The sequence below is a fragment of the Leuresthes tenuis genome, unplaced genomic scaffold, assembly GCF_036924035.1.
Source record: "Leuresthes tenuis unplaced genomic scaffold, fLeuTen1.0.hap1 SCAF_2, whole genome shotgun sequence".
NCBI classification, from domain to species: Eukaryota; Metazoa; Chordata; class Actinopteri; order Atheriniformes; family Atherinopsidae; genus Leuresthes; species Leuresthes tenuis.
This window is the reverse complement of record NW_027325356.1, coordinates 38,459,652-38,474,187: the sequence shown is the minus strand read 5'-3', so window position 1 is coordinate 38,474,187 and position 14,536 is coordinate 38,459,652. Positions and strand designations below refer to the sequence as shown.

Here is a 14,536-nt window from a genome sequence, read left to right as displayed (position 1 = left end):
CTGCTGGTCATTTTTACTCACTCATATGTCTGAAAATTATCTTTAAAATAAACCGTGAAATCAATTATACCTTTGTTTGCCGTGTAGGATTTGTGATTTATTTTTATTTTTTATCATTGTCAACGATCAAGCGTGTCTTTTGTTTTGAAAGCTTACACCGGAAGTTTTCTTCTTTAAAACCCCCTCAGCTGAATTCCTCTCCTCTTCTTTCTCGAGTCTCTGTCAGACCCACGAAGCTGCAGTCCAGCCTCTAAAGTCGTCTTTGTAAAAATGAGCGACAAAGGTCTTTCAGACGAAGCAGCGGCAGCGTCTTGTAAAGATGGAGACCCTATAACGAAGGTAGGAGGACTGTCGTCTCATTGCAAGTTTGACTAAACTTAGACCAGACATTGACAAGCCGCCAAATTTAACAGGCCAATGGATCCCAGAGCTGTTCACTTGCTATATGTGTTTCGTCCATTATCGGACGCGATGTCATACAGTATGCGGTTTACTGTAGTTGGCGACATTCCATTTATTTAGACACGGTTCATATGACCCCTGTGACGACTGTTGTTGACATATGCACGTTTCTGTTAGCAAAAAAAAAAAAAAACTGTGTAGTGTCTTGGTGCATGTTGCTATGAGCTAACTTTGTAGCCAAAGTTTCTGCTCTCGCGTGGCGTTGAATGCACTTCAAACTTGCTGTAGAGCTTAAACGTCATTTATCAGGGTGTGCGTAGAGCACGTCCGCGCGCCGCGAATGAGCTGCTCCTTTGAGCCTCGAGAGAGTTTGTATTGACAGCAGGCGCGAGCAGAACAGAATTGACTCGCAGGAAGTAGCGAGTGACAGGAGATTCTGGAAAATAAGTTTATGTGGTGGTGTTGGAAGCAGCTGGTGTGTGTGACTTGTTAGCTAACATAGTTATCGACAAATTTTAGGATTCTGTACATATTTTCTCACGTCAGAATCACACAACAACCCTCTGACTGCCCTACTGGGTAGACTGCAAATCCACGAGGATGAGCTGAATATGCAGAGCAGCAAGTCGGTACATGCTGGGAAAACAGCACGACTGGCTGGATACTCTCCCCTATTTGGAATTCCGTTTTGAATTGATCAAATCAGTTAAAGCATGACGAAATAAACACCAATAAACAAGGATTACACCTCTTTCTGTGGATATCTGCTCTGTTTTACAGTCACTTCCTCTTAAGGTTCAAATTTAAGGAATTTAAAGAATGAGGTCACACCTGTAAAGGTTCTTGACCAAGCCTAAATGGTGTGAGCTTCGGCCTGTCAGAGTGAGATTAATTCATCCGAACAGGCTTTATGACACTGAACAAATACCCTTTGCCAAGTCTTTTGCAACACTTTTCTTTTTTCCACTTTATTTGCAACTATGAACTTGACGGCCAAACTGCTGTGGGTACTGCTGCAGATGAAGTAAAATGGAGGGTTTTTTTGGATTTTTCTTTTTTTCTTTTTTCTTGACAGTGTAGGAGGAAGGACACAGGAAAGGGGAACAGCCACCAACCACATAGATAACACCGCTGCATGAAACACACGCTTTCAGAGAAGAGTGTTTGTGCGCTTCGAATGTAAAAGTTTTCAGGACTGGAGCGATGTGTTTAGTTAGTTTTGGTAATCCAATCTGAACACACAACTTTTATTCCCAGTTCATGTCCCTGTATTACTGTCATTCGCAGCACACGAGCAACGATCATTTATGGATTGTCACACTTTGACTTTGAAGTAGCAGCTTGGCATGGCGTGTAAAACTAACTCAATCCAAACAGGCCCGATGTGTTCGGTGTGGTCGTACTGTGCTGTGTGAGGTGCAGCTCAACTGAAAATCCCTTTTAGCGACTGAGTGCCAAGAAACAGGTTTTCATCTGCTTTACTTTATGTCCTGCAAGTGGAGCTAAAAGGATATGTCTAATCTGCAAGATGAGGCCTTTAAACACGAGTGTAACGCACTGCTTGATGTTTAGCTTAATTAAATTTGTTAGCATACATCCTTTGCTGCATTTTAGGCTTGTGACACATTAAAAAAACAAAAATATTTTAAGGCAACAGTTCAGTTTGGATTGTTGTTGCATTCTTTTGTTTTGGGACTCTCAGAAATTCTCTCGCAGGGACGGGACAGGATTGCAGACAGGTGAGTCCAGTAGCTGTACCGCCTTCTTCTGCAGCCACGCCTGTGTAATATGTGCAGAAAAATACCCAGAGGTCCCTGGAAGGCAGCATATGTTTCTCAGTGAGCTTTCCTGCATTAATGCTGCCATCACAAAAGTGTTTGTGACCTACCCACCATCACAGAGCCTGGCTTTTCAACTTGTAGCAACTGAGCTGGTCCTTTTTGACTTTGGTCCAGAACAGATAGCATCATTTTCTTCCAAAAAGATCTTGAAAAGCACCTGGTCTGACTACAGTACACACTTCCCCTGTGTGATGGTCCATCCCAGGTGCCTCCGAGCACAGGGAGGTTGCTGCTGCCTCTGGATACGGTTACCATGATTGCTTGACATGTTTAATGATCTGCTGCGCTGTAGAGGGAGACTTAAAGAAATCCTTTCCAATCTTTCCTTCAGGAACAATGCTTTTGCTCCATGCATTGTTCCATGATTTTTCCGACACATTAAAGCTCAACTGTCCATCTTTGCTCCTGAAAGACTGACTTTCATCGATGTTGCAGGCATGAATACTAGAATGGATGTAATTTAAACTGATGAGCAAAAACATGAAATATCTTAGTTTCAAACTGTTTTCAAATAAATAAATCAAAGTAATTAAAAGAATCCCCCCCCCCCCCCGTCCTGTGTCATCCCACCTTTTTCTGATTTTGGGTTGTCACACACAGCCAGTATGAATAATCGGTCCATAGACCAATGGATGTTTGTACTTGTTTGTGGTTTTATTGCATTACTGTCTTGTGTACTGCATGATGGAATGCCACTGATTGTGTCAGACTAACCCATAAGCTCTGGAGCTAAGCAGCTCAGCTCAGAGCTCAGCTCCTCCATCACACCTGTGGTGAAATGCATCCAAATTGTGTTTCTGCTACCTGAAAGTTGTGTGTGTAAAGATGTGTTATTGTGTTTTGTGTTGTAGGATTTCATGATGCAACAAACTATGCTAAGGGTGAAAGATCCGGTTAAATCCCTGGATTTCTACACCAGAATCCTCGGCATGACGTGAGTGCTGATGTTAGACACTTAGTTTGAGGCATCCTGGAGTATGTGTGGAAGGTTCAGTGAAATATCTCTGAAAAACAGAATGACAGGAACAATAATGTTTTTTAAAAAATAAACACATCTCAGGAGTTAGATTAGTTGTTAAACTGCAAACAAGGAGATGTTTGGACTCGTGATCAAGAATTAGGGGAATTTGACACCATTTGAAAGTGGAAATGACAAAAACACCCAGTAATGATGACTGAACTTCTGCAAACACTTTATTTTCCTACAGTTTTTGACAGTGAATGCGATGTGTTCCTCCACATAAACCGTCTTTGTGAAAAGCTTTTCGCTCTGGTGTGCGATATCTTGCAGGCTCCTGCAAAAGATTGACTTCCCCTCTATGCGTTTCTCCCTCTTCTTCTTGGGCTACGAGGACAAGAAGGAAATCCCTGCAGATGTGAAGGAAAAGACGGCCTGGACCTTTTCAAGGAGAGCCACCATCGAGCTGACACAGTAAGAGCTGATGTTGGACATGAAGTGGTGCTGGATTTAATGCTTTTAGGGACCATTAAATGCTGTCCGTAAGGGGCACAAAACGTTTTAGAAAATGTATTAATGTATTTATTTCTGTTATTTGGATTATTGCTGCTGGCAGCAATTGACCTCCTGTACGTTTCTGTGTTGCAGCTGAGCTGAAGAAGCCTCTGACTGAACACACTTTGTTGTTTCGTCACTGTGTTGTGTTGAGCATTTGCAGTATTGTCCATTGTGTCCGTCAGCTTATGTAGCATTCCTCTTTGTACAGCTTCAGGAGCTCCAGAGCATTAAATGTTTTTCAGCTGGAGCTCTGCTTGGAATCATCGTATCAGATTTCTGTGGATGTCGACTTTCCCTCCGTCCTATTTTGTCTGCTCCTCATTTTGCCTCACATATTCTCTCTTGCCCCCTTGTGTCTTTCAGTAACTGGGGTTCGGAGTCTGATGAGAGTCAGTCTTACCACAATGGGAACTCTGATCCACGTGGCTTTGGTAAGATTGTTTCTTATTTGAACAAACGGTAAGATGACAGAGGTGTGTAAGTTGGTGGCAGTAAGATGGACGATTGTAACGATTTAAGTTACAACAACATGATGTAATTTTCAAGGTTCGGTTCTCTAACCTTAAGCATTAGTTGGATGAATATCACCCACTATCATTTCTCCCTTTCTGTTTTAATATTCATATCCACCAAAAATGGTCAAAATGTTTGTAGTTTGAGGCCAGTGCATGTCGGTACGTAAAGGTGAAGGCTAACTAGAGCAAACTGGTTATTGGTATCTGCAGTATGTATTCAAACTGAGCTCTCCCTACTTAAAACAGGACACATTGGAATTGCAGTTCCTGATGTCTATGCAGCCTGCAAACTGTTCGAAGAGCAAGGAGTCACGTTTGTCAAGAAGCCAGATGACGGTAAGATCTGAGTTCTTGACAGTCTTTTTTTGTAGTAAATAGAAGTCAGAAGTCATGGACACACTTGTTTTTTTCCCCCTTCATTCTTACACTTATGAAATTTCACATGCAAGGCTCCATGCTGTGAATATTTAGTGTTTTGGAACAATTTTGAGGCATTTTAAAACGAGGGGAAAGGGACAACATTTTTTTGGGAGTTGTTATAAAGTTTCTTGGCTGTCATCTCCGTCCATCTGCTCAGTAAGGAGCCTCCTGTTGGTCTCGCTTCATGGGGTCCTGTCTGCTCTGTTAATTTTTTAAAAGATAAAGTATTTAGCCTCTCCTTTGACACCAGCCCACAGTGCCAGATAACGGAGGAAGGTAAAATGTTGATTCAGCAGGTGAGGTCGGTATACAAAAGGCAGGCTTTGTGTTGAAGTGAAATCAAATGTATTAAAAAAAAAATAAATAAATAAATAAATTTTTTAAAAACAGACTGAAGTTGTCTGGAGCATTTACACTGAACTGAAGGTTGAGTTTTATATTCTTCAGTTTCCATATTTTTTGCTTTAATCTCATATTTGGACTTGGCAGACTAGAGTCCACATTTTCACCGTTCTGATTAAAATTCTGCTCGTTTTTGTTCCCCTGCCCTGGAAGTATGTAATAAACTTGGTCATCTGTTGGTGTTGTTATTTACACACAGACTTGATGAAGCACAAAAATGAACACATTCTAATTCTCTGCTGGGAAATGATCCTGTGAACGATGGCTGTCTCTACAGTTTCTCTTTCGTTCGGGTGAACATTACAACACTGCACACACTGATCGTGGACATTATTAACAGATGATTAGAAGAATTTACTTTTATGCCTTTTTGTATGTGAAATTTTTATTTATTTTTTTAAGATATCATTGTGTATCTCCCTAATAGACCTTTATAATATGCCTACATGTAAATAGCGCTTCTCTAGTGTAACTGACCACTCAAAGCGCTCCACTATATGCCGCATTCACCCCACTCACACACACACATTCATACAATGTTTCTAATCATTCATACACACATTCATACCCCAGCGATAGGCAGCGGGAGGCAACGTGGGGAAGCCAGAGTCGAACCACCGACCTTCCGATTGGTGGGCGACTGCTCTTCCTCCTGAGCAGTCGCCCACCACTGATGCTACTATTTTTCCTGGTCTTACAATATCGCTTCTTTGTTTAAAGCATTTTTCTTTTGTTTTTTTCCTCAGGTAAGATGAAAGGCTTGGCCTTCATTCAGGACCCTGATGGTTACTGGATTGAGATCCTGAGTCCTAACAATATGGTGTCCATCACCTCTTAAACACTAAACACATCCTACCTGCTGCGTTGCACATGGCCAGGCATGCTGTGGCTTCACTGGGAGAGCAAAACGATATTGAGCAAAATGCGAGGAACTGGAGAGCTGAGGACAAATGGAACAGGATCACTCGCTTTGTGGCAATCTGTGTGTTGGCGGGTGTGGTCTGGACTATTATTGGACATTTGATGAGCAAATAGATTGAGTTATTGCTATCTAACTACTTTGTATAGTTGTCTGTCAAACAGTGATGCTGAAACAAAGTGGTATTACTATGTAATAAATGTGAAAGCCACAATTGAAAGCCTATGGAATTGTTCTTAACTTTTAGTTTTTAAAAGGTAGTGCTATGCTGAAATGGCAAAGCTCATTTGGTTACATTAATACACTGAATAACTGATTTATTTAATTTTTTCTTAAATGAAGTGGGGTTCTATTATTTTGTGGGAACACCTTTAGCTTACAGCACACATTTGCTGTGGCATTATTTCAATAAGCTTATTCAGCGTCACACTTATTTTCACGTTTTAATAAGAGCATGTGTTGAGGACAGAGTCGAACCGCTGTGTTAAATGTGCTCCAGCACATTCCAAAAAGTGGGATTAAGGTCTGGGCTCTTTTGTTTTTGGACATTGCCTTGACTTTTGTTGATTTCTTTTTATTTTATCAAAGAATGTCCAGGAATCTCTGGTCACTATAAAGAAAGAATTTATCCAGAACATATTTCTACTTTGAAGTGGATAGCTATCCTTTCATGTTTATTATTATTAATGCGCTGGACAGTTCTTATTTTTAGCTTGGTTTAATCTTTAATAGTGGGTTTGTTTTGTTTTTTTTCTTGATGCAGATCAAGTATTTTAACACTGGAACAGGGTAACATGGTTTTTACAACCCCAAGACATGTGTGTCCTACAGAGATGAGAGCTAAATGTTGCCAGGGTGTCCACTCTTTGCATTTAGATCCTCTGTTTGGCATCAGAGGGAGCTCTGAATCAAACTGCAGTGGCTCAGTTAAACTGATGGAGCTCCTGCCGTACATGTGGCCTTATGGACCGTGGTCACCACTCCCGTTATTTTAAACATTGTGGGACTCCTTAAAGGGAACCAGCTTCTAATCACAGTTTGGATGCAGAAAAGATAAATAACACGGGGTCACCAAGATGAAGATAAATTCCTATACTAAGTGGTGGATAAGTGGTAAATGGACTGAATGTATACCATCTTTGACCCCTAATCATGATTTACAGTGAAAGTCACATTCACACACAGCAATTCTTCCCCTGTACATATAACATTTTACTCTGTCATACACACACACACACACACACTCTATACTAGCACTCTACTCCATTAGCAAAGCAGAAGCAATGAGGGCTTCAGCATCTTGCTCACAGATATGTTGACATTTGCAGAAGTCGGGGATCTTAGGATCAAACCACTGAGCATTAAATTGGTGGAAGTCAGGCAGACGAAAGCTCTCGCCTACAGAACCCTGTGAAATATCACATTATCTTATAAATGAATCGGAACATTAGTTATGCTTTCATGAAGCACCCTGGAGATCACTTAACTTTTCTGATGATGACATCCCCGTGAGACACAGCTGTACTGCTTATTGTCGGACTAATAAGCAGTCGTAACATCCCAACATCGAAACGAAACTGACTCACAGGTCAGCTCACACAGCTGTAGGCTGGATTACTAACTGGGAATGTGTTCAGCTGCAGCATTACTCCACTCCATTCCCTTTAGCATTCTTAGGCTGAGCAAATATTCTCTTTTTAGAAGCAGTTTTTTTTTCTTTTCGTCATTCCTATAACATTAAAATCATCTTGTTACCATACTCATATAACCTGAAAGGAAACATTTCATCAAGTATGGACTTGATAAGACGGCTACATGAACAAATCTATTATGAACTATGACTAGAAATGAAGAAATATACACAAAAGTAAGTTGATGTGTGTTGAAATGTGAAAATAACTGAAAGACAGAATAAAGGTTGAAATATAAGGAAACACATATGCCCGAATAACTGTGGAAATATAAAGACAAAAGGAAATGTATGAATAAAATGATTTGAATACATTTTCATATTAGTATTTTCATTCAGATGTGTTCATTTATTTCAGTATATACTTTTGTTTATGTTTTTAACAAGATATATTCATTCTATATACAATAAATTACCATATTTTTCTTTACATTTTTCTATTTTTATTTGTTTTTGTCACTGATTCATATTTTATTCTCCATATTTTCATCCCTTATTTTTTCTGTTTTGTCTTTGCTTTGCTTTCTATGATCACTGAGCGCTGCTTTGTTGTCTGCTGGTGTTACACCTAAGGACCAGTTGAGCATATCTTACAAAAGTCAGTACAAACGTTTGTGTCGGCACAAGGCAGCACTGTAGTGCCTTTTTTTAATTAATTTTTTGTTGCAATGGCTATTTGACGTCAAATAATTGATTGAAACCTTATTAAAAATGAAAAAAAGAGTCATTTACAAGCAAAACATTTACAAACATATTTAAAATATGTACAGAAATAGATGAAGAGATCATTTGTCTTTACATTTCCATGTATATTTATTGCTGTATATATTCCATGATATATTTTCTCACATTCTTACAATTCTTTTTTTATGTGTGTGTCACTCCTGTCAGTCTCTACACAAGTACCCCCCAACTACATGTTCATATCCCCCACGAGGACACAACAAAGACCCAAGACATGGACTCCAGATCGCAATCCAGTCGAGCTTTGCCAGTATGCACTGGATGAAGCCCAGTCCACAGAAGCTCAGCCCCACAAACCCAATGGTTCCCCTTGTAATGTGTTGGTGCCAGACATCACAGGACACCCCCAGAGTTTTGGTACCATGAGATGCATCATACAACAAATTAGACAGGTGGGTTAAATACATTAGAATTGCCTGCATTTCTATCCTGTCTTTAATGGTGACACATTATTCCATTTTTAACAAATTGACACAATTTTCTGAGGTCTTATTGAGATGAATGAGACAGGCTTCGTTCAAAATACCTGCTGGTTTCAGCACAGTGGCCATTCTCCCACCACATTCTCTACAGGGGCGGAGTTGAGCCTTTACACATTTTACCCATAACATATTTTACTTTGTCATTGTGAATTACCAAGTGGAGACTGCCTGATGATATGTCAACAGGACAGTTGAGTGTAAAAATGAGAAGGGGTCTGATTACTTTGTAATACAAATGTTCTATTATGTGATCTATTCCATCATAGAGCCTACACCATATTTCCTTTCATATCTGCACATACAGCAAAATTGAATTGTTTAACTGCTTACAGTTACACATTTATGTACTGGGACTGTGGAGATATGCATCTCTTTCTGGATGTAGTACTTGCTGAATTCTGTAATAGCTGGGGTCTGCTGTTATGATTTCTTACAGGTGAAAGCTGACATCATATATGACTCAGAAAGGCAGATTACCCACCATTGAGAGTTGTACTTGAGAGTAATGTAACTGACATCACAATGATTAAAAATAGGGATGTCATGTGTACACTGATAATCCATAGATAGCTATACCTGAATTTTATTATGATTTTTTTTTCAAGCTCAAAACTGAATCATTGTCTAAATGAGACTAAATGAGATTGTGGACAAGTGCTCCAACCACAGTGACTTACCCTATATTGCCAAAAGTATTCGGTCATCGTCCTTTACACGCATATGAACTTAAGTGACATCCCATTCTTAATCCATAGGGTTTAATATGACGTTGGCCCACCCTTTGCAGCTATAACAGCTTTGACTCTTCTGGGCAAGCTTTCCACAAGGCTTATGAGTGTGTTTCTGGGATTTTTGACCATTCTTCCAGAAGCTCATTTGTGAGGTCAGACACTGATGTTGGACAAGAAGGCCTGGCTCACAGTCTCCACTCTAATTCATCCCAAAGGTGTTCTATCAGGTTGAGGTCAGGACTCTGAGCAGGCCAGTCAAGTTCTTCCACACCAAACTGGCTCATCCATGTCTTTATGGACCTTGCTTTGTGCACTGATGCACAGTCATGTTGGAACAGGAAGGGGCCATCCCCAAACTGTTTCCACAAAGCTGGGAGCATGAAATTGTCTAAAATCTCTTGGTATTCTGAAGCATTCAGTGTTCCTTTCATTGGAACTAAGGGGCCATGTCCAGCCCCTGAAAAAAAAGCCCTCACCATAATCCCCCCTCCACCAAACTTTACACTTGGCACAATGCAGTCAGACAAGTATCGTTCTCCTGGCAACCACCAAACCCAGACTCCTCCATCAGATTGCCAGATGGAGAAGCGTGATTCGTCACTCCAGAGAACACATCTCCACCGCTGTAGAGTCCAGAGTCCAGAGTTTACAACACTGCATCTGACGCTCTGCACCTTGGTGATGTATGGTTTGGATGCAGTTGCTCGTCCATGGAAACCCATTCCAAGAAGCTCTCAACGCACTGTTTTTGAGCTGATCTGAAGGCCACATGAAGTTTGGAGGTCTGTAGCGATTGACTCTGCAGAAAGTTGGCGACCTCTGAGCACTGTGAGCCTCAGCATCCGCTGACCCTGCTCTGTCAGTTTATGTGGCCGACCACTTCGTGGCTGAGTTGCTGTCGTTCCCAATCGCTTCCACTTTGTTATAATACCGCTGACAGTTGACTGTGGAATATTTAGTAGTGAGGAAATTTCACGACTGGACTTGTTACACAGGTGGCATCCTATCACGGTACCACGCTGGAATTCACTGAGCTCCTGAGAGCGACCCATTCTTTCACAAATGTCTGTAGAAGCAGTCTGCATGCCTAGGTGCTAAAATGTACACCATGCCATGGAAGTGATTGGAACACCTGAATTCTATTATTTGTAGGGGTGAGTGAATACTTTTAGCAAAATAGTGTACTTCTGACATGAACATGCTGCTCTGCTTTTTATTTATTTATTTTTCCTTCGTCTCAGAAAACCTGCCATGAGTAGCTCTGTCTGAGTTTCTCCCTCCCACAGAGGGACAACAGAAGGATATGAGCATGGGCATCATGGAGGACTAAATACTTTGAGAAGTTGTCTTTTTTCTTGTCATGAAACTTTACCACCTCCCATTCTGTTCCACCTATTCAGAAGAACAAAAGCATAAACATTCATTGAATTTGTTTCTTATTGATCATTATTTATTTAGACCCCTTGCATTCAAAAACATACTGTTAATTTTAATCTGTAGTACTTTGAAATATGACATTTTTGCAACTGAAAAACTCTTCTCTATAATAAATTCTCTCTAATTCTGCAACGGAGATCAGAAAGACAGTGTATAAAGCCTGATTCCAGGCGTCTGAGTGACTGCCCATTTAGAAATGAATTACAGCTGTGGAATCTCATCTCACTTTCAGATCTTTGTTCCAAACATATTCAGGCTGCCTTATTAGGTGCAAACTGCTATCTGCCATCATTTTCCTCTGTGCTGCTCCGCCTCCACACAGCAAAACAGCTAATAATGCGACGATGAATTAAATGGCTGGTAATTTGCATATGTTGTGTTGAATGCCATTGCAGTTGTTTTTATTACGTATTCTCTTTTTGTATAATTTGTTGTTTCATTCCCAGCTGTTTCTGTCCAGTGACCTGGTCAAATTTGCAATTTCAGTGTCCTTAACCCATGCAATTGTATCCAATTGTAAGAGTCCCTCTGTAATGTAGATTGCTTGGTAAACAATTTTCTTTATATATATATATAATTCTTTGAGAAGCTGTTTGCATTTCCTGAAGTTCACTGAGTGAGTTTGCAAAGAGAGCTTTTAATGTTCAGTGCTTTTAATGTAGGCTGTCTCAGCAGACCTTTGTTCTTCTCTGAGGTGAGAATTTTATTTACAATTATCTTCATCCATCATGCAGTTAGAAAAAAAAAAGTTACAGTATGAAGAAGGCAAATTGACAAAGCAGCTAAACATATGTTTTCAAAGCATGATGTCACATCTTAAGTCCCCAGAGCCTAAAATCCAAATGCCTCTACACAGAACTGAATGGCACACTTGAAGGCCCAGAATTTGAGAAGTGATCTTGTTTTTCATTGCAAGTTGTTTTGTGTTGGGATGCATCGACACAATGTAGTGAACCTGGAAGCATGTATTTATTTGTTTTTTATTACTACCATTATCATCTAACCCTAACCATGTTTTTTTTTGCAGAATCTGTAAAAACACAATGTGTCATGGTCATAACCACTTTGTAGCCCTGACAGAGTAGTAATGTTGCACATTGTGAAAAAGCAATGTTTACACGCCAGAAATTCTTAAAATTTCTTACTTTTCTACTTTGCTCTCACCTGCAAATGGTCTGGGTGGGAAGTAAAAGTACAGGGTTAGGCGTTTGCATTTAAGTCAACAAAAAGGTTTAGATGTAGAAAAAAAGAAACTGAATTAGAAAGGCACACATTGCTACAGGTTACACATTTTAACACTGAAGGCTGCTCTACATTTACATGACATAAGAAAAGTAATTTAATGTGGAACAGCTGCTGCAACTGATGTCATCTAGGTTGAAAATGTGAATGTGAATTCTTACATATTTATTATTTCCCTCTCTATAGCATACATGCTATTACATCTATTATTGGTGGGAGTAATGCCCTAATGATTTGTGATTTTCAGGGGTGGGGATGGAGGAGATTGGGGGGAGGACACAAAAATATAATATAATTTTTACATCTGCCTAAAAAAGAATCATTTGCTGACTTAATATTGGGAATAACAGTTGGATAGAGGCAGGGCTAACCAGATGAAGGGGGTATGATGAACTTTGCAGTAAAGGTCAAATCCCAAAGCCTGAGCTCACAGTATCTGTTACCCACTCTGATCTATTTTTCAAACTCATAAAGTCAAGGCACCTCATCTCTGACTCTCAGTGGGATGAGGCATTATGTATCATACATGTTTTTTTGGCTGCTGGCTTTAAGATGACCGGATTGTGAATAGATTAATTGGTTAACAAAGATTTTACCTGATGGCACTCTTGTGAGATGTGCTGGTGGTGGTCAGCTTGTGCCTGTTCAGATACATCATCATCACACCCGGTTAACAGAGTTAACGAGTCAACAGTTTGCCATCTTTGCCTGCATCACAGACTCGTTGACGCAGTCCCATAAACACTTCTGCTCTCTGTGTCTGCTGTCTCCTACACAGAAAGCCACTCTATCGAAATGAGTCTTTCTGCCTGGGGATATTTTCTGTAATCTCCATGCACAGATGATCCTGTTCAGTGTGACTCTTTTTGAGATGCGTGTGTGAATTATCTCTGCTGGCCCACATCTGGCTGGTAATTGCAGTGACTTGCAAAAAAGCTCCAGTTTTCACTAGGAGATAATAAGTGATAGAGTGCATGTGTGAGCTATAGGAGCAAGCTCGTTCAGAAACACTTCAGGTCAGCCTGTCATTTAGATACAAATATAAAGATAGATATACCAAAGGCACTCACAATAACATAGCATATATTAGAAAAGTGAATCCAGAGGGCTTTTTCTGACTAAAGGCAAACTTCTTCCCTGTGTAATATCCCTGTTTACACCTGCACTTAAACATAGCTTCCCTGAGGCTTAGTCAGGTGACTATAGCTGACAGGCTACCCGTCTGAGATGTTCTAGTCGGGAAGAAAGTGGTAGAGAAACAAACATCTGCAAATGGAACCAGACTGAAGCCGGTTAGCAGGTGAATCCAGCCTCAAATTCATCATATTTCAAAAGAATTTGCTAAATGCTACTGGCTAAAAGCACCACCAGTGAGTATTTTGATTGTTAAAATACCACACTGGAGGCATATGTGGAAAATAATAAAAACATTTAATCTAAAACCCTAAGTGGCCATGTCTGTTGATGCCAGAGGTCTTTGGTGCTTAACGTGCTGACTTGTGCCGAGAGGCTTTACACAGATTACACATAGTGCAGTTTAACTGTGTATTAGGAAAAGAGGGTCACATCAGATATTTTTAGCATGTAGTCAAAAGAGAAGAAGAAGCCATGTTTTGAAATACCCTATTCAAGTCGAATACCACCTGACTTCTCACAGTTTAGACTGCTGACAGGGAAACGCATCATGCTGAAAGGTAGCCCATTCCTGTCTTTTATCCTACAAAACAATTAACCAATATCATGCTTTACAGTGTGGAAATCACATTTTTAGTGTTTAAATGACATTCTATAAAAAGTAAGAAGCTAGTTTGTTTGTTTGCATTTCTTTTCATTTGTCCCCAGAATTGATGCTGGTTTTACATAGACTGTATTATTTTTATTGGGCGGGATTCAGAGGAGACAATGCCAACCTGTAAACATGAAATACCTTACGTTTTTACCAGACCATGTATGTTAAAAATCCCTAACCTTCACCATGCATACACTGATGTTTAACCCTAACCACCTTCCATTCACCCCACCTCCTTGTAAGTATTTTATGAACATGTTATAGCTGTGCTATGTCACCTTTGTGAGAGTTTCATGTAATGTAAATAGGCATGTGATGTTTTTTGTGTTCTTACAGGCGATGCTGCACACTTGTGTCCCATATTAAAATAACTATTGGTTTATGAGATTTGCAAATTGTCACAATT

At 40.0% G+C, this 14,536-nt stretch overlaps 1 protein-coding gene across 1 annotated transcript; it reads left to right on the top strand.

Moving 5' to 3' along the window:
- Window positions 1-193: 193 nt before the first annotated feature.
- Window positions 194-6,227, top strand: LOC140302209 (lactoylglutathione lyase-like). Its single transcript, XM_072381023.1, has 6 exons — window positions 194-339; window positions 3,095-3,177; window positions 3,535-3,675; window positions 4,123-4,190; window positions 4,521-4,610; window positions 5,843-6,227. Exons 1-6 carry the CDS (start codon window positions 271-273, stop codon window positions 5,932-5,934), a joined length of 543 nt encoding a protein of 180 aa, XP_072237124.1. The 5' UTR covers window positions 194-270; the 3' UTR covers window positions 5,935-6,227.
- The last annotated feature ends 8,309 nt before the right edge of the window (window positions 6,228-14,536 follow it).